Raw genomic sequence first — 27,836 nt, 5'->3', positions numbered from 1 at the left:
CTTTCATTTGTTCACTCATTTTCTCTTAAAACCATAATTGCATAAACATTAGTTAAAGTTTTAATTGCTTCTTTAAACAATTAATCAAACCAATTTCCCTTGCTGTTTATAACACATTTAATAGTTATTCTTAATCAATTTAAAATTCAACTCACTAAGGGATTCAACCTAAGTTGCTCCCTATACACATTAGGGTGTCCACTTAGTTTAATTTGGTGCATACACAACTACTGCATATCAGCATGGGAGTATGTTGTTGTTGTGGAGTTTGAGGGTTGCACCAAAACAGCCATTGTGTCTTGGTGCTCCACTTGAACAGGTGTTTTTGGTAAAGAATGGTTGGTTTTCATAGAATGTAAAGCCATAAGTGGTGTAAAATTTGATTGATTGGATTGTAGCATTTGTATCCCTTGGTATGGGTAAATGATCGAGAAAGATGCATTCAGTCTCTCAAGAATCAAGTTCCCCTCATATATAGTTGTGCACGAATGATGTACAACCAAAGACTGTTAAGGGAAAATTGATCAATGCTTGATGGCCTAAATAGGCCTCTAACATGTCTTAAGGGAAACTAGGATCATGTAATTTAGGACTTTGGTTGATGTTTTGTTAACAAGATGTGTGATTGGTGATACTTCTTCCCCCGATAAGTAATTAGAGACCTTTGTGGTAAGTAAGAAGGGTTTGGCTACTTCTAGGACATGCCAGTTTTTTCTTTCAAAGACTCCATTCTGTTGTAGGATATAAGAGCAAGAACCTTGAGGGATTATTCCATGGTGGGCAAGGTATATTTCAAGTCTAGAGCTGAATTATTCTTTTGCGTTGTCTGAGTGTAAAATTTTGATTTTTGTTTGGATTTGAATGATTATTTGGAATTTCCATCCTTGAAGGTTGCAAACAACAACGCCCCATTTACATTCTGCACATTTTAGGGACCCTATATATCACTATGAACAAAAAAGGTTGCACACGCATGTACTTATGGATAGGGTCTGAATTTCCAATGTGTTTAGCAAGGGGACAAATTTCACACTGAATTTTGGAAACGTTTTTATTATAAATTTAGGGGTACATGCATTCAAGATAATCTAACTTGGGATACCCAGAATGAAAATGCCACCAATTTTATTTCATCAAGGGAAAACTTTGCAATCACTTCCTTCTTTTACTCAAATCCTTGAATGTAGGATAGACGTTTAATTTCTTCACATCTTCCAATCATCTTCCCAAATCTCACCCCAAAGTGATGCAAGCATTTGCCTTAAATTTAGCCACACAACTGTTTCGTTTTGCCAATTTTTGAACAGATAAAAAGTTGTAGGCAAGCTTTGGCACATAAAAGACATTTAGAATTGAATGAAGGATGATGTTACTGTTCCAACACTCGTGACATCCACTAGCCAATTTTTCACTACATGGTGTGACATTCTCTAAATTTGAGAAACCGCCCCTCATATGATCAATTGTTCTAGGGTCTACAATCTGCAAGTTATTATTCATTTTAAGTGTTAAATACCAATGACATTTTACCTTACTAAGCCATGCTTGCTACCTGAGTCTTTTCTTGGTGATTGATCAACTTTTTGCAACCATCAAGTTGATCTTTGATCTGGTAAAGGTCAAGTTTAGGCTTCTCTTCATTTGTGGCTAGACTTCCTTCACATTTAGGCCTGTGCTTTTGTTTTAGGTTGTTGACCTGAAGCTTCCAACACCCTTAATTGTTATCAGGGTTGTAAAGGTCACAGCAGGGTTGGCCACCTTTCTTCTGCTTACTATCAGCCGAAGGTACTCCCTGAAATAGCCATGGCTAATTCTCACCAATCTGAAAGCAAACTCTTTCAACTTTCTTCCCTTTCGACAACTGCAAGTGCTTCTCTTAGAGTTCACAGAGACTAAGCACCCATCAATTTGCTCCTAACTTCTGTGGATTTGAGATTCAAGCCAGTCAAAATTTATAAACTCACTCATTCTCAACAATCTCCCAACAGTATCTAGCATCCTCAACACATACCCAACTATGCACTTTGTACAAATCCACATGTTGCCACAGTGTGGTGAGAGAATTAAAATATATCATGACAGTTTGTTGGGTGTATCTCTTAAAAGACAAGTCTAAGTCCACGTCAATGTTCATCAATTTCTTCACCATCATACAAACCCAGTTCAACATAACCATCCAAGTCTTGCATGCCAACAACGGCACTGAATATTTTAACCAAATCTCGCATGCCTTTTAACTCAAACATGGTATTGTCAATCACGGTACTTGTGCCCATACACTCCAACAAAATGGGATTGTATGAAGAAAATATACACATTGTTGAAGTTGCTGGGGCACTCATGTTCACCCACAATGTTTCAATGTTTTATTGGGGTGATGACATCATAGCTACAACCTACCTCATCAGTCGAATGTCCAGTCGTATTTTATCCTTTGACACTCCTCTCCAAAAATTGCAAAGTATTTTTTCCATATCTCATATTGAAACCAACCTTCCTCTTCGTGTGTTTAGGTGCAATGCCTTTGTTTATATCCATCCAAAAAGTAAACTTTGACCTTATGCTACAAAATGCATCTTCCTTAGCTATTCTCCCACTCAAAAGGGATACAAATATTTTGATCCTGTTTCCAAACACACATTTGTAAGCCTTAATGTTACTTTTCATTAAGACACACCTTTCTATCCAATTCTTCAATTTAGATAAGGGAATCTCAGGCTTAGGAACAAGAAACTAGCAACAAACGTGTGCTCATTGATCCTTGGTTTACAACAACAAAGCCATTACCATCACAATTACCAAAACCATCACCCTCACCAGAACCCTCAATCCCACCATCTCTTATGCCGGTCACAAAAGATAACTTAAAAGAAGGGGGAGAAGGGAAGCAAAAAGAAAAAGACTCGTTGATTTATTTACAAAAGCAAAAGTCCAAGGAAGGCGAGCACATTGTATCTGAAGCACCAAAAGAGTCTAAACCAATGGTAGCTCCTAAACCACTTCTGCAAATTTCTAAATAGGTAAGTGATCAATTTGATCTTGATTTACCCATTGCTCTCCAAAAACATCCTTGATCTTGCACCTTATATCCAATATAGAAGCATATGTCCTACAAGGCTCTCTCCAAATTACCGAACATTTGTCACTAATTTGGATAAAGTGGTAATTCCCAACAGCATTCAAGAGGCACTGGAAATACCAAAATGGAGAAATGCAGTCATGGAAGAAATGAAAGCTTTAAAGAAAAATGGTACATGGGAGATTGTTCTAAGATCGAGTGGCAAGAAGCTTGTAAGTTGCAAGTAGGTCTATATCCCTAAGTACTAGGCTGATGGTACTCTTGACAAGTTAAAAGCACGCTTGGTAGCAACAGGATTCACTTAGACATATGGTATTGACTACAAAGAAACTTTTGCACTAGTGGCGAAATTAAACACCATCAAAGTTTTATTATTTGTGGCAGCCAACCTAGAATGGCCGCTCTATTAACCTGATATCAAGAATGCCTTCCTAAATAGAGAGCTTAGAGAAGAAGTATACATGACTCTACTTTTGGAATTTGGTAAGGGCAGAAGTGATCAAATATACGGATTGAAGAAATCTCTATATGGCTTAAAGCAGTCTCATAAGGCATGGTTTGACAGGCTCTTGAAATTCCTCAAGCTAGAGGGCTACAGGTAGGGATTGTCAAACCATACAATGTTTGTTAAAGCTGATGGAGGAAGAGGTGCATTCTCATTATATATATATGTTGATGACATTATGCTCACAAGAGATTATCTCGAGGAAATAACAAGAATAAAGATTGCTCTGGGAAAAGAATTTGAGGTAAAGGACCTTGGTAACTTAAAATACTTTCTTGAGATGGAAGTCGCAAGGTCAAAGAAAGGCATCTGTACATCTCAAAGGAAGCATGTACTTGATCTTCTAGAGGAAACAGTTATGTTAGGATGTGGGCTTACTAGAATGCCTATTGTGGTTCCAAAGAAAAAGAAGCCTTAAGAAGAATAAGGAAGAGTCAGAAGAAGAAGAAAAAGATCTTGACGATAAGGTTAAAGAAGATAATGAGAAAGAAGAGGCCGCTGACAAATAGAGACTCGTCGGGAAGCTAATTTATCCCTTCCATACAAGACCAGATATTGCCTTTGAAATGAGTGTGGCTAGCCAATACATGAATGAATCAAAGAAGAAGCATACGGAAGCAGCCTAAAAGATTTTGAGGTACCTAGGTGCTCTTGGTAGAGGGTTATTATTCCAAAAACAAGAATAGAGAACCATAGAGGTTTATATAGATGCAAAATGGGGAGGAACTCATCCCGATAGAAGATCAACCTCTAGTTATTGTTCCTTAGTATGGGGAAACCTAGTTACTTGAAAGAGTCAAAAGCAAAAAATTGTCTTTAAGAGCAGTATTGAGTCTGAATTAAGAGCATTAGCTCAGGGAATAATGGAAGGGATACATGTCAAGGCAGACTTATCACTAAAACTCTACTGTGAAAGAGTGAATCATATGCTTGACTGATTTCCCTACCAATCTTCAAGCTATGGATGCTCTAACTAAGGGGCTCCATAAGCCTGCATTTGAAAGTTGTATAAACAAGTTGGACATGATTAGCGTCTATCATTCAACTCAAGGAAGAGTATGGTGATATTGAATTTATTGTAAATGTTCTACCTTGATTATTAGGGATTATTAGTTGATTATTAGGAGTTATTAATATTTATTATTTTTATCTCTCAGTGTATATATACCGGTTGTAACACACAATTTTGAATCAATAAGAATAATATTTTCCCCCTCAAAATCCCACAAAAAAATTCATCAATCAAGACATGAATTGGCTGTTCTCAACCACCGACATCGTGAATGATCATAAACACTTAGTGCTAATACTTTCCAACTAATATAATATTCCATTTTCCTCAAACAGACATGAGGAAGCTTTGTGGCCACTAGAGATAGTTTTGTCCATCAAGACAATGCCGAACGATCATACATGATCATAGCTTATTAGGCTCCAGTGAAGGTGGCACATTGCTTCCTTGATTTTGTTGCTTGCTAGTAACGAGACACAATAGTCATGGCTTGGAAAGCAATAAGCTTAATTATGGCTCTATTAAGTCAGCCAAAAACATTGGGGCGTTAAATTTACTCATTCAATAACTAGAAAAAATATAGATAGGTAAGGCAACAAGCCTACCTTATTTTAGTCAAGATTCCAGAAAATTCTACCACTAAAATCATACCTAATCTGGCTAGACTCATTATCGTATGTGAAATCCCAAAAATAAACAAAAGAAAAGGAATATCTTAAATGATAAAACAAATAATGCATAACTTAATAAAATAAGACAAATGAAATCTCATATCATCTCAATGATTTCCAACAGACTAACTCTTAAGCAAAAAAAGATTAAAAAAATAATTTATTCAAATGAAATCATTAAAAAAGTAAGCAGTAATTAAGCCCCTCTTAGTCCCAAAACAGAAAAAGAAAATGTGTAGTTGACAACTTAAAAACATTAAGCTCACATAGAAACAGAAACGTCTAGTTTCAACATACAGTTGACTCACTGTAGGATGAAATTTTCATCTTCCTGTTATTCATGCGTTTTAAAAAGGTTGGAGGAAACCACCTCAAATCTAACGTACCATAGATATAGATTGTTGTAAATTTTGCTTCTTCTGCTTCACTTCTGATGTCTTTTCAAATAAGTTTTTGATATGCCCTTTCTTATTATGTAAATATGCCCTCAACTCTTCAACCCGATGCTGCAGAATAAATAGTCCTTAGAAGAACAAAGTAATATGTGACATGAATATATAACACGGTTGAAAAGAAAAACCAGCAAAAAGAAAATGAATAAATGATGGAGAGCATTGAATATCCAGCATAGTAGAACATTTTATAGCGTCAAATTTTCATTTGGAATTTTTACATCAATACTCAATTGATGTATATTAATATATTATTGCAAACTCCCAGACCTCATAAAGCTAACCTAATATGAGTTATGAAAAAGGTATATTCATAAAACAATAAATATTTTAATTGTTAGGATGTTACAACTTGAAATTTACAGAATAGTCTGTTTGGATCGGAATGCTTGGTAAATAATTGGTGTTCGCCCATTGCAGCAATTCTTCATTATAAATTTTTTATTTTGGGAGGAACAAAGGCTAAAACTTTGTGGTGGTGTACAGTTTTACTAATTCTCTACTGCATCTCATGACAATACAATGCAAGCATTTTAAAGGAGGGTATTATGCCCATGCAAATATTATGGAATGGGGGAAAAAATTCTTGCATTTTTTCCGTTTAAGACAATATTTTATCTCCCTCACTATGATTTTCCTTTCTCCTTCTAATTAAATTTATTATACTAAAATCTGGAAGTACTTTAGAGCTGTAAAAGCAGGAATGGTTAAGCAGATTCTGTCCACGCTTTATGAAAGCAAACTTTCTAGCCATCAATTTGCACCATATGTAACTCCTTATGCTGCATTAAGAATATATGATGTCAGCTAAGGAAAACTTACCAGTTGGTCATCAATTTTGGCTTGGCAAGTAGGTATTCGATCCTTTAATTTATCAATCTTTGAATATTGATCCCGGATTTGCTTGTCCACATCATAAACCCATGACCAAGCAAGTTTTTTCTTTAATTGCTGAATCTGCAGTGATATTTGTTCAACTTGTTCCATGTTTGTAATTTTGACTCTCAACTCATTAAGCTCCTTCTCTACAGGCCTTATTGTAGCCTCCAATCCTCCAAGAAGTCCAAATGAATGCTCTAATCCTTTAGAAACACTTTCCAAAAGATCATCAACTTGCTGAAGAAGTGTAGCTTTGTAAAAGAACTGTGTAAGAGTTCGTTTTTAGTATCAGTAGATCACCTTAACAAACTTTACTGGAGGAAGACATGCAAACATCACCTTAAATTTATCCTTATCATTTCCCGAATGCAAAAATTCCCTGCTTTTGTCTTGGCTCATAACTACACACGGATTCTCCACATCAATCTGCAAAAAAATAAAAATAAAAATAAACTCAAAGAAAATAATATTAACTAAAATGTATATTTGGAGACTCTAGTCAGCAATGAACAGAGTAGGAAGAAATAATACTTTCACAAGGCATATCACATGACATACCACAAAGGTTCTCACTCAGCAAATCCAATTAAAGAAAATTGTTAATTATTAATGAAATAAACCATTAACAACCTAATAAAAAATAGCAAAAATTGTTCCAAAGAAAGACAATCATCAATGTATCAAAAAAAAAAAATAGAAAAAAGACAATCATCAACCATGCCATCACTTTTGTTCTTGATTTCAGCATACTCAAGCATCCTAAAGCTGACAGAATTCAACAATCAAAATCGTTGTGCAACCCATGGATACTTAACAGAGGAGAAACTATGGCAAAAGAGTGAGCCCAGAATGAAGTTGAGATGATTTATAAAAGGAAGAGAGTGGCTGGCAGCCCAATGCAAGGGACACTCAATGATTGAGAACAGAAGAGGAAAATAACAACAGGGCCTAACGACATGTGAGGAAAATATTCTGTGCAAGAGGGAGTATGGATAAGGAAATTGTGTGAGAAGTGTTCGGGGGACCCAAAAACCTCAGAAGAACATCTTTTCTGATTTTCCTTTTATTTCCATTTTCTGTAACTATCAGGAGATTTTTTTTTTTTCAATTGATTCTTGTGCTCATTCAGACAGTAATCCAGGGTCATGTTTGGTATGGAGGAATGAGGGAGTGGTATTAGGATTGGGATAGATTAATCCCAAGCTTTTTGTGTTTGGTAGGTGGGAATGAAGATTTTAACCCCAATCCCAATCCCACCTAAGTGAGATATTCAGTACCACCACCCTTAGTATTGTAAAATCAAACCTAGGATTGATTTTTGTAAAGACCTAAATGCCCTTACCCTATCTCCCATGCAGATCTGCCACCACTGCCGTCGTCTTTAGTTCGATAGATTCCAAATCTGGTTCCAAAAGATGATCTCCATCATTGTGTTTGCTCGCATCAATCATCTTCTTCAGTTTGCTCAGATCCGTCATACACGTCCAATCTCGCATCTCCACCTTCATCTTCAATGCATTCGCCTTTTTCTCCAATCTCGCACCCACTGGCCTTTGGGTCTCACAAACGCCGCTGCTGCCTTCTCCTCCTCTGATCTCACAGCCACCAACCTCTGGGTCTCACAAATCCCACCACCTTCTCCTCCTCTGATCTTGCAGCCACCGGCCTCTGGGTCTTACAAACCCCACCGCAACCACTGGCCCCTGGGTCTCACAAAACCCCACCGCCTTCTCCTTCTCCGATCTCGCAACCACCCGCCTCTGGAACTCATAGCGAAAGGGGTGATGGAGCATGGAGTGTGGTCGGAGAAGATGATATTCTATGCTTTGCCATTGTAGCTTGTCGAGAAGGTGAACAGGAAGGAGGATCAGATGCAAATCTTTTTTTTTTTAAATTTTAAGGGGTATTATACTCTCTTCATAATTGACGTTTAATGTAAAATAAAATAAAAATAAGTATTCTCTGTAAGTATTACCTCACACCAAACATAATTTTAAACTCTCACTCCCATTACCAATCCAATCTCAATCCCAATACCAATCCCTCTAAATTGAGGTCTACGTACCAAACAGGGCCTAAATGTAATTTTACATAAATAATACAAAGCTCCAAAATTCCCATCAGTTTTGATACCAGACCAGGCTTGAAGAAGGGAATCATAGCAACAAAATGGAGGCAGTACTCAAAGCTATAGAGAATGAGAAGCTAGATAGCATGAGCTCAAATATGGCAATTATGCAAAAATTTTATCATGGAGATGCAAGCCAAGCTACATGCTCTTCAAACTGGAAGTAGGAACAAGGGTCAATCAAAGGAGGTGATGAGGCAGTCTTCATTACGAAAACCTCAAATAGAAGGTAGGAACTGAGTGCTGGAAAAGGAAACACAGAAGAAAATGAGCAAGAGTATAGACAACTCTGTTCCCCAAGTGAAGTGAACTAAAATCCAGCTATTGTAAGCCATTTTCTGTTGGAGAAAATAATCAATTTGCAATTGCAAATGATAGTTCTTACCATATATGAAGAAGAGAATGCCAGGATATTGATGGGGAAGGAGATACAAGAGGGAAAGAACGGTGAAGAAGGAGCTGTTGAGGAGCCTGAAACTTGCATGGAACAATCTATGTATTCCTATCCTTGGTGGCTCTAGGCAACCATAAAACAAAGAAGATTATAGTAAAGTTGAAAGCTGAAGAGGTGGCTGGCAGTGCTTATAGATAGCAATGCCACACATAACTTCATTTCTGTACATTTGATAGACAAGCTTCAGTTGCAAACCACCACTAAGATATATAGAATAGTGGTTGGTGATGGGTTTCCAAGATACAATAATCATAACTGTAAACATCTCAAGCTAGAAATGCAAGGGTTAGAGACAACCTTAAACTTCTATCCATTTGCATTTAGAGAGAATGGCTTGGTTTGGCTTGGAAAACTCAAAGACATGATAGTTAATCAGGGAACCAATTTTATAGGGTTCTATGGAAGTAGAATATGACAATATGGCTACCATCAACAATCTGAGGAATCCAATTCATCATGATTGGACATAGCATGTACAGCTGGACGGAAACTTAATAAAGGAGAAACTTGAACACAGGATAGTTGACTTTCACCATGTTTGATCCTAACATTAAGTGGTTGTCATTATAACAAAGGCCCTACACTAATGAAGAAACCCAATATTGGATTACATGACAAAGGAGACAAAATAGCAACAAGCCAGCTAGTCCAAGAATCAAATAAGAAGTCAATAACAAATAAACTCAAGATTATTCTAATAAAATCTAAAAACTATGAAAGGACATTAAGCAATCATAAACAAATGGGCCCAAGTTTAGGGCTTTCAGATTGCCAACAACTAGATTATTGACATTATTCCCACATGAAGACATTTACATCCTTTATAAAGTAATTATTCATTTACAACCCATTATAAGCATTATAGAGGATGAGAGAACCCTACATTAAAATGCTCAACCATTTCCTGGAGTTCTGCTTTCCGACTGGCAACCTTCTTTCCTGTTAACATAGAACATAAAAATGAATGCAGTATCTGCAGATCAAAGAGACTTGTTTAAGTTCACAAACAAATAAATATACAATTAAAAAAACTAAAATACACGCAAAATTAAATCAGTGATTAGTTCATAAACAATGGGGAAAAAAAGCTATATCACAAGTTTGGTTTATAATTTTTGAAGAGAGAGAATGATAAAAAAGAAATCATCAAATTAAGCAGGCTCACGATTTTACAGGGGAATAAGGCTCACTATGGCAATTTCTAAAGTAAAAGTAACAGGTCTTTTAAGCAATTTTATTTCTCCTCAGTGAGCAAATAGGCTTGTAATTATTGTAAGAGAAATAAGGGATCACTCCACCTTACTTGAGCAAAAATAACAATAGAAACACTTGTAAAAAATAATGTAGAATGGACTCATAACTTTGACACATTGGCACATTTTAGTAGGCAGAAAGTCTTTCATGGCAGACATTCCAAAGCTATCTGTGAGGTAATTTCATCAAAGACTGAGATCCATTCTCAGTTCAATTTCCATCCTCTTCTTATGCTACTAACAGAACTTATTAGTTTCTTTTCTCTCGTATTAATACCAAACATAAATCAAGATAACGAACATGCAACCCTGAAAGAACCCAAATTCTTTTTCAAGCAATTTTTGATTAAAATTTAGACAAACTCTTGCTATAATACCTCTTATAAGCAGGATAATTTGCTTTATGTAAACAACCTCCTGTTATTTCTTCAAATCTTAGCTATAATACCTTTTATTATTTCTGATAATATTTGATATTTGTCTAGCCAATTACTTCATCTCTCGCCATAAAATATATCTCATCTAAAGTTAAAGCCTATACTTGTTCAGCATTTCTCAACAGAAAAATTAATATTATTAGGAAAAAATGACTTGTGATTGATAACAATGCCATACAAGCGCTTTCTTCAGCAATATGTGTGGTTGATTTTGATTCTCAAGATTCCAATAGTCATTTGGTTTGCATTGTCCTAATTATTGAAATTGTAACCAAGTGAAATCCAAACAAGTAAATAAAGCAAGGCGCCTCATCTAAGCACCTTAATCGCACAAGGCCATAAGCACCAGGGGAAAAACCAATGCGTTGGACTCTTACTTCCATTCCAAATCTAAAAGTTCATCATAAAGCAAATAACAAAGTAAAGTACTCAAAACCAAAGAATTAAAACAAAGATTTTCACAATATATCAAGAGTAGCCCCACAAAGCAATAGCATCACATATATATATATATACACACAAGTGAAGTAACTTGACATTTAAAATCATTAGAACTACAAACAAACCTTTGTAGTCTTTTAACACAATGGAGCTCGTGGATTCAGATATCCTACGTTCTAAGGTGATCATATCACCATATATTTGTGGCTTAAAAGCATCTTCCCCTTCATTTTTCATTTCCACATGGATAACAGCATAACTGCCAAGAGGCAATATCAAACTGTAGTCAGAACCCAAAGAAATCAACCATGCAGTTTTGAATGAGTAAAGGAATAAAACTGGGATGAAGACATAAAGAGCATAATATAATTGAAAGTAATGCAATTTTTCGAGTTTGATAAGCAAAATATCATATATTTGTGCGCGTCTCATGGTTGGATCAAATATGATACAAATGCTTATAATCCAATATGTTTGTTCTGACTTTTCCATATGTCATTTTATTAACATCTTAAACAGACCCTTTACCACAAATTAACTTCAAAAACATGGGAATGCTTTTCCTTCAGAAAGGCGAATGAGCCTTGCATCAGTAATTTATAGGTTCAATACTTCAGTGAAATAACTCCCTCTAATGGTCTATGTCTCAAGTTCAAACCTCCCATCCTTTTCGCTCATCATCAATTAAAAAAGACACTTTTTTCTTGAAGAAAGACAGTGAGGAAGATGTAGAGCTTGATAGAAGCTTATGAAAAGTTTTGCATTAGAATTGTCAGGTGAATCTGTTATGTATATTATATAGGTACGGCATAGTCTAAGGATACCCAGCAACCAAACCTGATGTGGCAAAGACCTCAACTTAAGAAGATATGAATGCAACGCCCATAATAAGTAAGGAAACCCCCCGCAATTCACGGCCACCCATGACCCCACCCCAACTTTTCCCTTCAAACCTCGTTAAAAATTTAAAAAAGAATAAGTATGTAAAAACCTGCAGCCAGTTTTTATAAAATCCTTCAGAGTCGCTGCTCTCTGAGTCCCTCTTGCTCGACATCCAAATGCAACACACAATGCAGTTAGGATTGCGCTCTTGCCACCTGTAATTAACCAAACAAAAGGACACGGATTCATTAAAATGAATTCTACCCTTTTTTCTTTTCTCTCAACGACCCAAAAAAAAAAATTGTTAAACCCAATGTCCTGAATGAAAATTAAAAAATGTTGAAAACCAGCTCCGAATCAAGCCCAAACCATTTTACTGCACTCTTCCAGGGGAAAAAGACATTTTTCATGGACAAACCATTTCCTCTAATGCCAATTCATCATTCATCCCAAGAAAACAGCATAACCCAAGAAATTAAAAGAACAAACGTTCAGCCAGAGAAAATCCCAAACCCGAATTCCAACGACGTGGGGAGGGAAAAACAGAGAAAGAAGGACTAACTTCCATTTTGACCAGTAATGAAATTGACCCACTCTCCAAGCTCAATCTCGAGGCTGCTATGACACATGAAGTTCTCCAATCGAACCCTCTTGATGATGCCAGCGGTTGGGTGATGAAAGTGAGGGCTTTGCCCTGAAGGAACCCATGAATCAGTCATGGCCGATCAACGCTCCGTCCGAAACCCAAACGAAAGATCAACTGCTAGATTCCTGCCTTTCGTGGATGAAGTAGAAGCCGAATGGCGATAGGCGAGGTACGAAGCTGAGAAATGGCGGGAAAAGGATATTTACAATGTGCCACTGACAGAGAAGTCCTTAAGACGATTTGTCCCCAGTCAAGGGAGGGGGCCGAAAGAGAACTCGATCGTCTAAATTCATCCGTACCCAATGAAAAATATTTATACTAAAATAATTATAAAATATTAAAATTGAAATTTGTAATTATAATTTATATTTAAGAAATTAAACTTAATTGTTAAAGTAAATATCTTTTTCTTGATCATTCAACGTAAACATCTTTAATTGAATAAATTTGAAGAGAATCTCATGTTTAGAATAAGATTCCTCTAGGGAGAGCTTCATATCTCTTGCTCTGGAGAGGTTTCCTCTCTTGCCCTAGATTTTTTACTTTGGTTCCTTTCTAGCCGATCAGTTTTCTCTCGTCTCTCTTTCAACTTTCATCCTAGTTGCTGATCGGGTTCATTTCTGTAGTTGCTATAGTTTCTACCACTACCTTTGTTGTAGTTTCTTCTTGTGGTTGCTGTAGTTTCTACACTGACTTTTTTCTTGCCTGCCTCTTCATTGTTGCTACACTGCCTTTGCTTTTTAGTCATTTTCATGTTCCCTTTCCGTCAACTCCCCTGTTTTTTACTTTTTCCTCATTGTCTTTCTTCCCCAATTTATTCCACACAGCCTTTCTTCTTTCATTGCCTTTCACTCTTTTGTTCCATGTTCTGCGAGTAAAATTTGTTAAAAATCTAAGAATGACTAGGAAACTGGTTAGACCACAACCTTTGAAATGACCAATAAAGATGTACGAAGGGGTACAAAAAGAGTGTCTGTAACCAATACCCTTAGTTGAGGATAATATCCCTTAAGAAGGCTAATTGGATTGATTACCCTAATTATCTGAATATGACTATGTGTCACAATTTAAGGTAGGGTTGACTTTGACCAAATATAAAAGAGGATAGGACAAAGTATGTTACGTGATGCTTGACTTAACACTATAAGAACCGCTCAACAATCATTAGGGTGTCCTAAAGCGAAAGTGGGACTATACCACCATGAAATTCATAATGGATTACTTCATATGGCTGCAAGCTAGAATACTATTTGGGTTATCATCAATCAACTCATGAGATTAACCATTTATTGTCAAATAAGGCCAATATCCATTTGAGGAAACTAGTAGATTGTGTGAGAATGAGATGGTAAGGCCTATGTAAGGTACCGTCTAGGTTGTGACAGGTTGAGACCTAAGATTAAATTGGAATTCTTGGGGGTCATTGTAGTAGGCTATAAGGACACGGTTAGGGTTTGTTTGGTTGAAGGAAAGAGGAGGGGAGGGGGGCTCCCCCCAATTTGGGGGGGGAGGTTTGGAAGGGAGGGACCTCAACCAAATACGCCCTTAAGGTTGAGTACCAATTATTACCTAATGTATAGATAGATCAAGCGAATTGTTCGAATTTTGGAAGATATGCCAAAGGTATGAATATGATTGACAAATAGTTAGGATAATACCTCCCTCTATGTTAACCAAATTTTCTTGTAGCAGCAGTGGCTATTCCAACATTAGATGATGCCTTATGAGGCATTTTGCAAAAAAAAAGTATAGATTTCTCTTTACATGTGTAACAATTGAGAAGAGTATCATGAGTTTCAACAATTGTGAATCAAGCCATATTTTCATCATATCTTTAAACCTTAAGAGGTCGTGTTTAGAGAAAAATAAGGCACTTAGGGCCAAATATGAGGGGAATAAGGACCTTAAGGTAAGCTATTGCATAATATAACCATTAGAATAGTAGAAGTGAAGCAAACAGGTAACGTTTCAAGTGATACTATCTTGGAAATAGTAACGAATAAGAAGTAAGACTAACCCTCAAACTTGCTCAGTCAAAGTTGGTCATCTTAGGATCCAATGAGAGTTTAATATCTAATCTTTTATTTAATTTAAGCATTGCTAATTGCATCCCACTAACCACAAATATCCTTGCCTTTTAATAATTACTATTTAATCTTAGATATGATCTTATTCTTACTCATATAATCTAGCAACTTTACTAATTATTTTTCAAAATTGATATTAGATATATTTTACCTTCCTAGGCTTTATTTATTCCTTTTAGCCTATCATTACTTTTTAAACTTTAACTTGCTCATTCCTTAATTACAAACGCTTCCTTAAGCTTCTAAAAATATTACACTTTGTTACAAAAATGTCTCTCAAATTATTATTTGGTCCTTGAGAGTCATTCTACCTTTTCAAGGTACTTTAAGGACTCCTAATAAATTAGACTAAGTAACTTGCTAAATTATAGCATATTCTTGAACTTCTAGCATCAAAATTTAGGATGTTACATTAGTGACTTTCCATAGAGTTCATGGCAGGTGCAGTTGGGGAGATGAGGGAGATGATTGAGACTTTTTCCCCTAATTTCAGGGTTATTTTAGTCTTTTAAAATATAAATATATTTATTAAATAAAATTTTTATTTCACTTCTAGCTACATGTTAAACATATTTTTAAATACACTTTCACTTTTATTTCTATTTCTACTTCCACCTCTATTAAAAACATTTCTCTATACCAAATGATGCATAACAAGTTTAAAGGGAGGAATAAAAAGGATGATATCCAACAATACAAGAAAGAAGCTGCTTAGCAAGAATATCAACAACTTCATTTGCATCTCTCGATATTTGTTGAACAACCACCACCCTATACTGAGCCAGCAAAGACTTGATTCACTAGTAATATAACACCATCATCTTGGTATGTGGTGGTATATTGCCATTAATCGCGGCTGTAATAGAATAAAGATTATCATCTTGGTGTACAAAAGGTATTACCATTACAATCATGTTTATCATGATAAGTCTAACCAAATAATCCATCTGTAGTAATAGAATAAAGATTATCATTGCAGGGCTTCAATGAGATTGAACCAAACAGAAGGTATTCTCTACAGCCAGCTTATAATTGTATCCGTTCAAAAGCCCCCCCAAAAAAAAAAAAAATCAACAGTTGAACGTTACAAAGTCAACCCTTATACCAATAGGAAACAACACTACATTCCAAATCGATGACGTGAAGGCATGTTTTCAACATCCCATCGCACTACGTGCTTTCAACATTCTCACTCGATCGTGATAATCTGTCTCTGTATATTATATACGTATATACAACATTACCATTATATTGTGCAGAAACTCCAAACTGGAATTTCTAAATCACAAGACACTATCAATTGGCATGGACAAGGACAACAACAACAATGGTGGCGCTATCTCCGGCCGCCGCACCCCACGGACGGTGCTGCGATCCACATCGCCGTCACCACGGCTTTGCCGGAGCAAAAGCGGGAGCAATTTATCATCGTCCTTGACAACCCCAGAAAACAGCTCACGCAGGTTTGGCTCAAGCCAGAGATTCATCAACAACAACACCAAACGTTCAAAATCGATATCAAAAGCAAGAACTTTCAACAATGAAGAGAGTACGAAAATCCCACTTCAAGCACCACGCCTCGAAAGTCCCAAGAGATCTCTCATAATAGTAACAGATCATCAGATGGTGTCGGGTCTTCGAAGAGGGTGACGGCGAAGTCTCCGTCAGCATGGGCGTTGTCGCCGGGGCGGTTTCTTGCGTCTCCGGTGGCGGCGTCCGAGGCTCCAGGGAAAATGAAAAGTCACGGAAATGGTGTGAGCAAGGTTTTGAAGTACTTCAGGCAAAAGAAAGTGTCGTCGGTACAAGAAGATGAGCATCACAGGTTTAGGATATTGCATAATAGATTGTTGCAGTGGAGGTTTGTGAACGCAAGAGGCGAGGCTGCCATGGTTAATGTAAAGAAGGCTTCAGAGGTCGGTAAATTTATTTTTATTTTTTATTTTTTAAAAAGAAGCTAAACTGGTTCAGTTTCTGTATGTCAGTAAATATTTACTTTGTTAACTTATGAGTTAATTAAGAAGGTTATAATGGAAATAATCTAACTTTTAGTCTATAATCTTTTGTTAATTATTGATTTACTCCATGAACTTTAATACACCTCTTGTACGTAGCTTTTTGAATTAAGGAATTATAGATTAACTTATACGGAGTAAAAATAAAAAATATTTTTATTAAAAAAAAAAATAAAAAAATTAAGTTGTTCCAACTTTCAAGTCAAAATTTAGTAATTAAGGAAAATTGAGAGACTAAAAAGTAATATTTTCTCCTTATCGTAATTGTAACAAATATAACATGTTAGGTTTTCTATTAAAAATTAGAAAAAATTATATATAGATCCTGTGAAATAAAATTATTTATAAATAAGTCTTGCAAAATTTATAAACCACAACCATGTCCCTTTAGACCTGAATATAATTTGAAGTTGATATGCAAGTATAAGATAATATTGCCCTTACTTATTGAATATGTGAAATTACAGTTGTAAAAAGTTAAAATTATAGTTATATTAATTACTAATAAACTTTGTTAATAGCACATAATTGATTTATAACTATATTAAATATGTGAAATTATAATTATAAAATATTAAAGTGATAATTATAAATTATTAACGAGATAGTTATAAATAATTAGTATTAACTTTTGTTAGTAACGCATGATTTGTTTAACTATTAGATATGTTAAGTTATATGTATAAAATGTTGAAGTAATAATTTTAAATTGCTGATAAGATATATGTATATAACTAGTATTAAACTTATAATATATGATTAATTTAATCATTAGATACGTAAAATTATAGTTATAAAAAGTTAAAGTAATAGTTATAATTTACTGTTAAAATAATTGTAAATTACTTAATTGATATAATGTATTTTTAATAAGGATATATTATTATCTTTATACTCTAATTTTAAATTACACTCAAATCCTAATAGATCTAATATAGTTTTTAAATTTTACGATAAATAATTTTTTTCCTTAGGGTCTAAACATAATGTTCCCTAAAAATTATGTAACATGGATAACTAACCCATTAATTAAATTCATACAAAACATGTCTTTTTTTTTTTGGTGTAAACAAAATCGATCTTTTAAATTGACTTTGGCCTGAGTGATCCCATCAGAATTGGCATCTTTCATTTTCCCCCCCTTCTTGTTCATTACTTCTGCTGAATTATAATTTAGAATATTTATATTATCAATTATCAACGTGTACAGGCGTTGAGTTTTTTTTTTTTTTTATCATTAACTCATCTATAGCTTGATTTCTTTATTCGTTGCAATAATACCGATGGAAAAATAAAGAAGAAGATCTTTGTAGAGAAAGTCTGCGGAGATAAAAGATTAAATAAAACTCATTAAAAAACACGCGCACACTCTCTCTCTCTCTCTCTGTCTAGAATATAAAACTTTGAAGAATATTCTTGACATTAAAAAAAATATTGATGTTAGTTTTTTTTATGTGAAATACTTATTGGAATTTAGTTAATCATTTAATTTTTTTTCTTCAATATAATATGAAGTCTACATGTTTGACTAGCTTATCTCATTTAGAAATGATTCTGATCATTAAACTTAAATCTTTATTATCAATTATGCAAATCTTTCGGTACAGTCATTTATGATAAAACATAACTATAGCTAGGCTAGAATAATTTAAAAAATTTACATAAGGACACACAGTATAGATATTTTGATGTATGACAATTAAATATATAGGCAGCCTCTCCATTCCACATAAATAAATACACTAATATGATTTATGAAAGGGTTAAGGGTCTTTTTTTTTTCCTAAATTGTGCACGAAATATCACAATAAATGCTCTTAAATTTAACTATAAGTAAATTTTATTTCTTAACTTTAAAAATTTCATTTGTAATTATCTTGAAATTAAAAACACTTAGCATTTGTTAGTCATTAATGGATCTCACTATTTTTTTAATATTTTTATTAGGTTAAGAGTCATTTTTGCTCCTTAACTCAAATATTTTATAATAAAAGTATTAAAAAATATAATTGAAGCCTCTAATGGTGAGAAAATAGCAAGGTGATAACAGAGAAAATTTTTAAAGTTAAAAAATAAAATTAATTCATACTTAAGTTTAGGGGCCATTTGTAACCTTTCATGTACAGTTCAAAGACAAAAATGACCCTTAATTTTTTATAAAAATATGAAAATATTATTGCTTGTTATAAATTTTAGGAATGGATCTTCTGAAATTTAGAATATGTGAATTTCTATGAAATTTGTCATTTAAAAAAAAGAAATAGATCATACTTTATATTTTGTAAAAAATAATAAAATGAAAAAAATATTAAAAAAGAAAAAATTTACCAGAATTCACATGATTTCAACTTCAAAGGTTTGCTTCTTAAAATTTATATATAATTAATTAGGAAGGCGATTTTCTTACACCTGTCCTTTGTGATTGATCAGATGAATCTGTTTAATGTATGCTTGAGGATCCTGATGCTGAGAAAGAGAATATTAGAAAAGAAAATGGAAAGGCAAAAGGTGAAGCATGGCATGAAAATACATCAACTGGTGAATCCACAAGTGTGTCTCCTGAATGAATGGGAAAAAATGGAGACAAAATATGAGCAACATATCAATAGATTGATCAGAAAATTATCAGCTCTGTCCATTTGTTTGCCTTTTCTTGATATTAAGGTAAACTTCTCTTTTGCACCCTTTTTTTCCGTTTCTTAAATTTATTATAAATTTTATATTCTGGACTGATTTTTTTAATAAAAGAGAAATTATATTAACAAATAGTAAAACTTAATAACAAAGTCAAATAAAATGAAACATATGTTCTAGATAGATTGGTATTGATATGGTTAATGGTTTTATTAATTTTTTAATTATTTTTTCATGTTTATCTCATGATGGTGTTGAATTTGCCTAAATCTTGCACTGTTTTTATTAAATTAATTAAATACATATATTTAAGAAAAAATCATGCAAAGAATTTGAAATTGATCTAAAGTGTATTATTTTTTCACAAAAATGTGACCCCCTTGAATGAAATCTATGTGTTATTTAAAAATAGAAAAAAATTTATAATCAACAATGCTTTTAAAACCAAACTAGGCATTGAATCAGCAACGTATACCGCTTTAATATTCAATTTTTGGACTGTGATTAAACTGTTAAGTTGTGGTCAGATTGTTTTTAATTAAATTAATAAAATAAAATAATTTAAAGAATTTGTATAGCAATAAAAAATATCTTAAATAATATTTATTTATATCCCTGTCATACTTGTTTACTTCATAATTGATCGAATAAAAGTGTTTATTATTTATTAAAAATCACCCAAATCATGAAAAATAATCAAATATATCATATTAACTATCTTTTTTTTTTGCCAGAAATATCATATTAACTATCAAACCAACATAAACTTCCATGATTAACCACAACAACCAATGGGACATAAAAATATATACGACACTTGCGAAAAAAGAAACCAAAAGATAAATAAAAAATAAAATAATATAGTTTTGGGTTATTAAATTATTTTAGGAAAATAATCAAGACCAGTTTTCCACCAATTCTTACCACTTTTGATTGATTCACTTTCTAACCAATTTTGGGGGTGTTCTGGATTGAACATGTAGCCAATTCCTGGTTCAGTTCCAGTGTTAGCTTCCCTCCACTGCAACGGAGGAAACAATGCAGATATATATCGTTAAATTGAATTTTATAATTGAAATTTGATCTATATATCGTTAAAATTTAATATAAATAGTTTAAATTTATAGTGGAGGTTCAGTGGAGAAAAACCAAAATCCCTTCAGTCTAGCCTAATTCTGACAACACTCATCAAAATTTATTTGACCATGTCCTTCATCCAAAAAAATAAATGACCATGTCTTATGAAAGTTTCCTTCTCTTGTTCTATGGGTCAAGACTGCATGGAGTGAGTATTATCCCAAAAAAATGCTTGGCATTGGGCCTGATTTTACTTCAATGGTCTGTTTTTTTTTTGTTTTTTTTTTTCAATTTCTATGGTCTAATTGTTTGCTTTGTATAATTGTATCTTGCTTTCTGATTTAAAAATTATATTTAACGTTGGCTAATTAAAAAAACACAAGAAAAAGTCCTGTTCTATATATAATGTTTTGTTCGGTTGGTCAAAAATATATATTTTTCTATTTCGAGGAAATAAAAGTATAAAATTATTGCGCATTTTTAAAATTATTTTTTATTTTTTAATGCCATTATATGTGTGTGTGTGTGTGTCATCTTTTGTAATTCATATTATTCCTTATGCATTCTTTTTTCAGGTAGACGTGGACTCTCTCCATCAAGCCATGAAAGCGGCCTTGGAAATAATGGAGAGCATTGATCCACTCATAACAAGATATCAATCTCAGGTTTTTTCCCCTTTACTATTATTTTGATATCAACTATCCTTAATTGATTTGATACTCAATTATTCATAATATATAATTTTTTTAAAATATACATATGTAGCTTGATTACTTGGATTTTGAATTTTAGAGTGAGTTAGCTGAATTATCGAAAAAATTAAAACGTTTGAACTTGAAAATTGTGAAGTATTAAAAATATATTCTTTCATATATGGATTATATAACAAGAGAGCCAAATATATTAGCATTTGACATGCAACATATATAGTGTTTGGTTGGTGGGGAAATGAAGGAGAGAAAACGGAAGATTCCAATGAGTTCAATTTAAAAAATTAGAGCAGAGTTAAAAAAATTTAATTAATTTTCCTTACTCAGTTACTCTTTTAATATATATATATATATATATTCTCTTTATTAAAGTTTTATAACTTACTTATATATTATTTTTTAATTCACTTCACTAGAATCTCCAACAATGTTCAAATTTGAATACTATAATTTTTATACAGCCCGACCTGCTAAATTTGAGAAAATAAAGTGGATATAATTTTATAGTGAACTTATGTCATTAATATATCTAATCTTATTATAATAAATTGACTAGAATTATAATTTGATTACTATTATTATTAGATTAGAGCTTTATTAATTAATTAATGATATTATTGTGGCAGGTTGAGAGAATTCTATATCAAGTAACAGAACTCAACACCATATCAAAACAACAAGAGGAGTACTTTCAGGAACTTTTGAGAATTATACACATAATTTCTACTTCAGTGGTAAGCATTGGAACTTTTCTTTTTTAAAGAAGAGGAGACATTAAAATTTTATTGAATTTACTTTAATTTAATTAATTAATATGTATTTTCTATACAAACTTTTAATAATTACGCATGGAAAACATCATATTCTGAAAGAGAAAATTACTCAGTAAGTAACATTCATGAGTTTTTTTAATTTTGGTTTCCTATTGTTATTTTAAGTTTTTAATTGAATATGAAAAAATTTAGGTGTAAGTCTAATTAGAGAACCTCAGGATCAATTTGAAAAGAAAGGTTCAACTTGGATATAATTAGATATAAGGCAAGACTTAGATCCTTAACGCTATATACTTAATATATTTTGCTTCAATCAAATTAGAATAAGTGAATTTTTAAGTGTTAATAATATTAATAATAATAATTTATTATAAAATAAATAAGAAAAATTAATCTTTTAATCCCCCAACTTTTAACTTACTTGTGACTTAGTCCCTCAACTATAACTCATTGTGACTCAGTCCCTAAATTTTTGATTCACCTATAACTCGATTCTTATTTTTTAATTTTTTTTTAAAAATTCTTATTAAATAAGAGGGATAAAAAATGCTCATATATTATTTTAAAATACCCTCCTCTTGCTCATTGATGTGAGATATAAGCTAACATGAAAAAAAAATTAACAAAAGTTAACGGACTAATTTGTAAGTGATTCAAAAGTTGAGGAACTGAATCATAGATAAGTTATAGTTGAGGAACTGAGTCATAGTTGAGGGACTGAGTTATAAATGACTTAAAAATTAAAGGACTAAAAGATTAATTTTTTCAATAAATAATATATAAAAAATTTTCATTTCTTAATTTAATTAAAAACGACAATTTTAAGTATTTGAGTATTTTCTTTATACACACACACACATTATTATGCTGTTTTTCCTCACCATAATATTTGCTAAATGTTACAATAAAATTAAATAGTCTCGCAATCGTATATTTTTCTTGTTTTTGTTAGGAAAACGAGAAAAGCATGGTGGCGCTTCTTATTCAAGCAAATACGAAGCTGATCTCTATCAAGAGAGGTGCCGACATGTCTGACTTATCTTAAGTAGGATTGACTCAAATTAAAAAAAAAAATTGCATACAATAAAAAGAAAAAAAAGCGGAACACTGACTAGGGAGATCAATGTATCTGTTAATCGTTTTTCTTTATCTAGCGAAAAATATTTTTCTTATACTTCCACTTTTTCTGTTTTTCTAGTTATGGATCATTTAAATTAATTTACAAGACTTATATCAATTTATTTATTAAATTCTCACATTATTAACTGAACTCTGCTAATGTTTCATTATTTATTGGTAACCCTTAAAATAATACTTACTCCCATTGGTCTAAATTATAATGTATTTTTTTTCCAAACTAAGCTCAATTCAAAATGTAAGATGTTTATTAGTATTTTTTTAAAAATTTATCCTTATATTAATTAATGTGGGCATGAAAAATATAATTGAAATAAACACTTCTTTTCACTCTTCATAATAAAGAGTTGAGGAAAAAAAGACATGTCATTTTTTTATAAAAATAAAGAAATCACTAGTTTTACTAGTATGTGAAATATGGGTAGAAATGTTTTGCCATTTGAACAGGGATGGCACATATTTCATAAAAAAAAAACAAAAAAAAAGTATGGATCATGAAATCAAAAGTCATTCAATAATAGAAAACATTTTTAATCGAATCTCACCCTTTAATAAAATAGTTACTTACTTTCAAACTAACTTTATCTTTTTATATTTATCCTATTAAATATCCTATAATAAATATAAAGTCATTATCAGGGCACTTTTAAAAAAGGTAGTAATTACACTTCAAAAAATTAAAAATGTCTTCTATTTTTTTAACATCAAATTTCTCAAAAAATAATTTATATTTTTAAATGAAAAAAGTATTATTTATTAATGTGTAATATTTTAATTATCAATATAATATCAGATAAGAACTGTCCAATCACCTGCATAGTACAATATAATAATTAATAAAGGTATATTTTAAAATAACCTTTTGCTTCTCAAGCCCAAAAATAAAATATATTTTCCCACCAGATAATGAAATGGCAAACATTCCCTTTCTCGAGTTGGCAGACTCAACTAGATTTGATGATGTAAGTAGTAAATCTAATGCATATAGTATTTACATAAAAGATTTGGTACATCATATCATTCATATTTCATCCACTAAGATTACGTAAATCCAATTAGATAAAATTTTATTTTTCATTATTTTTATTAATAACTTTATTTTTTCTAATAAAATGCCTATTTAATATTTAATATTTTTTCTCTTTATTATCATTAATAACTAAATTAATTTATATTTAATGTCATATGAATGTAATATTTTTTATTGAATAGAACATGAATAATGTGGTATATTAGATCCATGCAAGAATTTTCCCATAAAAGTGTGTGTGTAAAATATAGAAACACACATCATGAAATCATTTTTTTAATACAATTACCCATTATGGGTTGAGCCAAGTAGGACCATGTTAGCTATAAAGCTTTTCTAATGAATATTTAACATAGCTGTATATCCAAGACTTGAACTCGAGACTATTGATTAAGTTAGTACAGTTTCTTACCAATTGAGCTACGCACTCATTAGTACACATCTTAAAATTTTATACCCCTTTCGTTAAAAAATGTAAGGCATTTTAACTCTATTTAATAGAGTATTTTACTTTAAAATATATAAAGTGATTTATTTATTTGGGGTTCTTTTGAAAAAAGGCATATTAATTACACTAAAAATACCTTTTATTTTTAAATAGAAAGAATATATATATATATATATATATAAAACAGATCGACTTACTTGTTACGTTACATGGCATCAAATCTAGTTTAGTTATTTTATTTTTTGGCCAGCTAGTTGAGTTACCTATTATATCTGCACACATCATCAAATAATCTAGTGTGTGCACTAGATTTTCTATTTCTTACATCACCAAATCTAGTTGAGTAAGTAATTGTTGCTTTAAATTTAAAATATCTATGAACTAAAGCTTGCTCTCACAAAAACAAAAAAGAAGTTATTTTAGTATCATACAATAAAGATGCATTAAAAACAAATTAAAAAAACATATCTTCCCTCTCTTTGTCATGTGTTACCTTAGCAATCTTCACTTTTTTGTGGCTAAAGACTAGAGATCCAAACTTAGGGCTTTAACTTTTGGACAAGATTAAAGTAGCTCAACTCAACTAATTTTGATGATGCACCGAGTCGTTGTAAACCTTTTATATATATATATATATATATATATATAAGATTCAAACGCATCATCAAATCTAGTGTGCGTGTGTATTAGCTTTACTACTTGTTACACCATGGAATGTAGTAGAGTTACACACACCCTATTTATAAATTATGGTATTTTGTGAACCGTGGGTCTTGAGGTTGAGGTTCCAAATATAGATTTGAGTAAAAAAGAGAGGGAAAATTACAAAGAAGGACCTGGAGAAAATAATATTTATTTGAGGATATCTTAAAAATATTAATTATTTAGAAGAAACAAATGCTAAAATATAAATTTAAAAACACTAAATTGTCCCTAATTAAATTTTCTAAATTTTTTATAATCACATCTCACACTTTGTATTTGAATGAGAAAAAGCTATATTTTTAAAAACAATAAGATAAAAAATTGTAAGCTGAACTAATAAATTAATAATGCCAAGAAACCTACAACAAGCTAATGATCTCATCTTTCTTGAAAATTCGTAAGTCCAAAAATTGAGACAGGTTGTTTTTGGCAAAATGTAATAATTTTTTGAAATTAAATATTTTCTAAATTATATTGATTTAATTTTTTTAAAATCAAATATTCTAAAATTATATTGATTCAATTATTTAGAATTAAAGAAATTTTTACATTAATTATATTGATTTAATAAAGTTTCATACTAATTTTTGTTTTTGTGTGTGTTTCCTTAATCCTTCCTCCTAATTTTAATTTTTGAGATCCTTTATAATAAATTTTAACAATATTAGATCCCTCTCTCTAATTTTTCCAAAAAAAAAAAAGAAATGCCCACAAGATGACCAATAATTAAATTGTGAGCTCCATAAGTTTTATAAAAATTTCTTCCCAATAATTCAAATTTCAAGGTACATAAATGGTGGCATCTCTTGCAAATTTAACCCCAAAAAAAAAAAGCTGCTGGCTTTCTTACATTGTAATTATTTTTATATTAGGTACCTGATCAAATTATCTTTCCAAAAAATGACATAGACTCAATTATATAAGGTATTTTTAATTGAATCTTACTCCCAATAAAATAGTTACCTATTTTTTAATTAACCCTATCTTTTCATAATTATCCTTATTAAATACCCTACAATAAATATAAAGTCATTATCAATAAGGGCACTTTTGAAAAAAAGACAATAATTATACCTCAAAAAATTAAAAATATTTTATATTTTTGAATATCAAACTTTTCAAAAAATATCTTATATTTTTGAACGGAAAAAGTATATATATTGCACCCAAGTGTTTTTATATGACTTTCCACAAAGTTATTTTTAAAATTTTTATATTTTCTACACCAATTTTAGTGGCAATCGGGTAGATAGAACCCGTTAGAAAACATAGACGTACAACTTAATTTAAAAAAAATGTGATGGATCCATTTTCTACACGGTTTGCCTTTTAGCAAGTGTAAAATGTACCTTGTAAATTTTTTTAAAAAAAAAAGCCTTTTTTTTTTGTACTAGTGGACCTGACTTGATCTAGCTCTTTTAATTTCTATAAGATCATTAGAGTCAAACAAAATTCTAAATCCTTGTGCTACCACCACTAAAAAAAAAAAAAAATCCTTTGTTTGATTTGATAATTGGCTTGCAATCTTATTTTTAAGTGTTTGTCAGCCACCCTCACTCTTTTATAGGTGAAGTCCCAACTTAAAGCTTTAACTTTTTGACAAGATTAAAGGACTTCAACTCCATTAGATATTTAATGATGCACCAAGTAGTAATTTAGTAAATCTAACAAACACACATAATAGATACACACACATCACCAAATATAGTATATATATTAGATTTACTTCTTCTTACAAGCAAAACTAGTTGAGTTACACACGCACATCATTTAAAAAAAGTCAAATGATCAGTTAAAGCCAATAAAAATTATAAGTTAGCAAAGGTAATTAAGGAAAAGAAAGAAGAAGAAAACAAAGGAGTATAGAGTTTGCTAATTTGTTCCACCGGCACTGAACTAAAAGGAAAAAAGCATATGTTTAATATCTTGTAAAATAACACTTTCTTCTTGATGAGACTGGGAATGCAAGAAATTTTCATCATACATGATAATTATACCTCCTAATCGAAACCAACGCTTCTATAACATTGATTGCCAGCACCTACCACCCATTGCAAGATGCTTCGAAGACAAATTTACAAAAATTGGCATAAAGAGGAAAAAGAGAATTTTATAACATGAGATCGTTGCAGCTCTTCTCTAAAATAGAGCATAGCTACACAAAAATTCGGGTTCCTTGTTTTGAACTCTGCACAAAAAATATTAATTAAGTATTAATTTTATATTTAAAAATTTATTCTTATTTAATTTCATCACGTAAAAATTACTATATATATATATATATATATTTCAATTTAAGTATTGAAAAATTAGTTTTCGTGTTAGTTTTTTTTTTTAAAAAACGAACTTGTGCTTACTAGGCTATAGTCCCGAACAGTTTGAGG

At 31.9% G+C, this 27,836-nt stretch overlaps 2 protein-coding genes across 3 annotated transcripts in view; one reads left to right on the top strand and one right to left on the bottom strand.

The window, feature by feature from the left end:
- Window positions 1-13,118, bottom strand: part of LOC129313062 (structural maintenance of chromosomes protein 6B-like) — a 46,728-nt gene extending 33,610 nt beyond the window's left edge. For both annotated transcript variants that reach the window (XR_008593848.1, XM_054955897.1), the window contains exons 1-7: window positions 12,756-13,118; window positions 12,303-12,408; window positions 11,437-11,570; window positions 10,064-10,119; window positions 6,938-7,024; window positions 6,542-6,862; window positions 5,654-5,773 (exon numbers count right to left, since the gene is read on the bottom strand). Coding sequence is in view for 1 of the 2 variants with exons in the window: in XM_054955897.1 (XP_054811872.1) it covers window positions 5,654-5,773; window positions 6,542-6,862; window positions 6,938-7,024; window positions 10,064-10,119; window positions 11,437-11,570; window positions 12,303-12,408; window positions 12,756-12,912 (981 nt within the window). In the remaining variant the exon portion in view is untranslated. The remainder of the gene's footprint in view (window positions 1-5,653; window positions 5,774-6,541; window positions 6,863-6,937; window positions 7,025-10,063; window positions 10,120-11,436; window positions 11,571-12,302; window positions 12,409-12,755) is intronic.
- A 3,536-nt stretch (window positions 13,119-16,654) lies between these two features.
- On the top strand, window positions 16,655-23,337 carry LOC129312345 (QWRF motif-containing protein 7). Its single transcript, XM_054954903.1, has 5 exons — window positions 16,655-16,839; window positions 19,369-19,602; window positions 21,225-21,314; window positions 21,986-22,093; window positions 23,085-23,337. The coding sequence occupies exons 1-5, from the start codon at window positions 16,660-16,662 to the stop codon at window positions 23,175-23,177; spliced, it is 705 nt and encodes a 234-aa protein (XP_054810878.1). The 5' UTR covers window positions 16,655-16,659; the 3' UTR covers window positions 23,178-23,337.
- The last annotated feature ends 4,499 nt before the right edge of the window (window positions 23,338-27,836 follow it).

The sequence above is a fragment of the Prosopis cineraria genome, unplaced genomic scaffold (assembly GCF_029017545.1).
Source record: "Prosopis cineraria cultivar Desert tree isolate PC_DT_omini unplaced genomic scaffold, ASM2901754v1 PC6, whole genome shotgun sequence".
Taxonomy (NCBI): domain Eukaryota; kingdom Viridiplantae; phylum Streptophyta; class Magnoliopsida; order Fabales; family Fabaceae; genus Prosopis; species Prosopis cineraria.
This window is presented reverse-complemented; position numbering and strand designations above follow the sequence as displayed.

Coding starts and splice junctions, on each gene's coding strand:
- LOC129312345 (XM_054954903.1), top strand. CDS start 16,660: ATGAAAAGTCACGGAAATGGTGTGAGCAAGGTTTTGAAGTACTTCAGG. Junction 19,603..21,224: donor TGCCTTTTCTTGATATTAAG/GTAAACTTCTCT, acceptor TTCTTTTTTCAG/GTAGACGTGGACTCTCTCCA. Junction 22,094..23,084: donor ACATAATTTCTACTTCAGTG/GTAAGCATTGGA, acceptor TGTTTTTGTTAG/GAAAACGAGAAAAGCATGGT.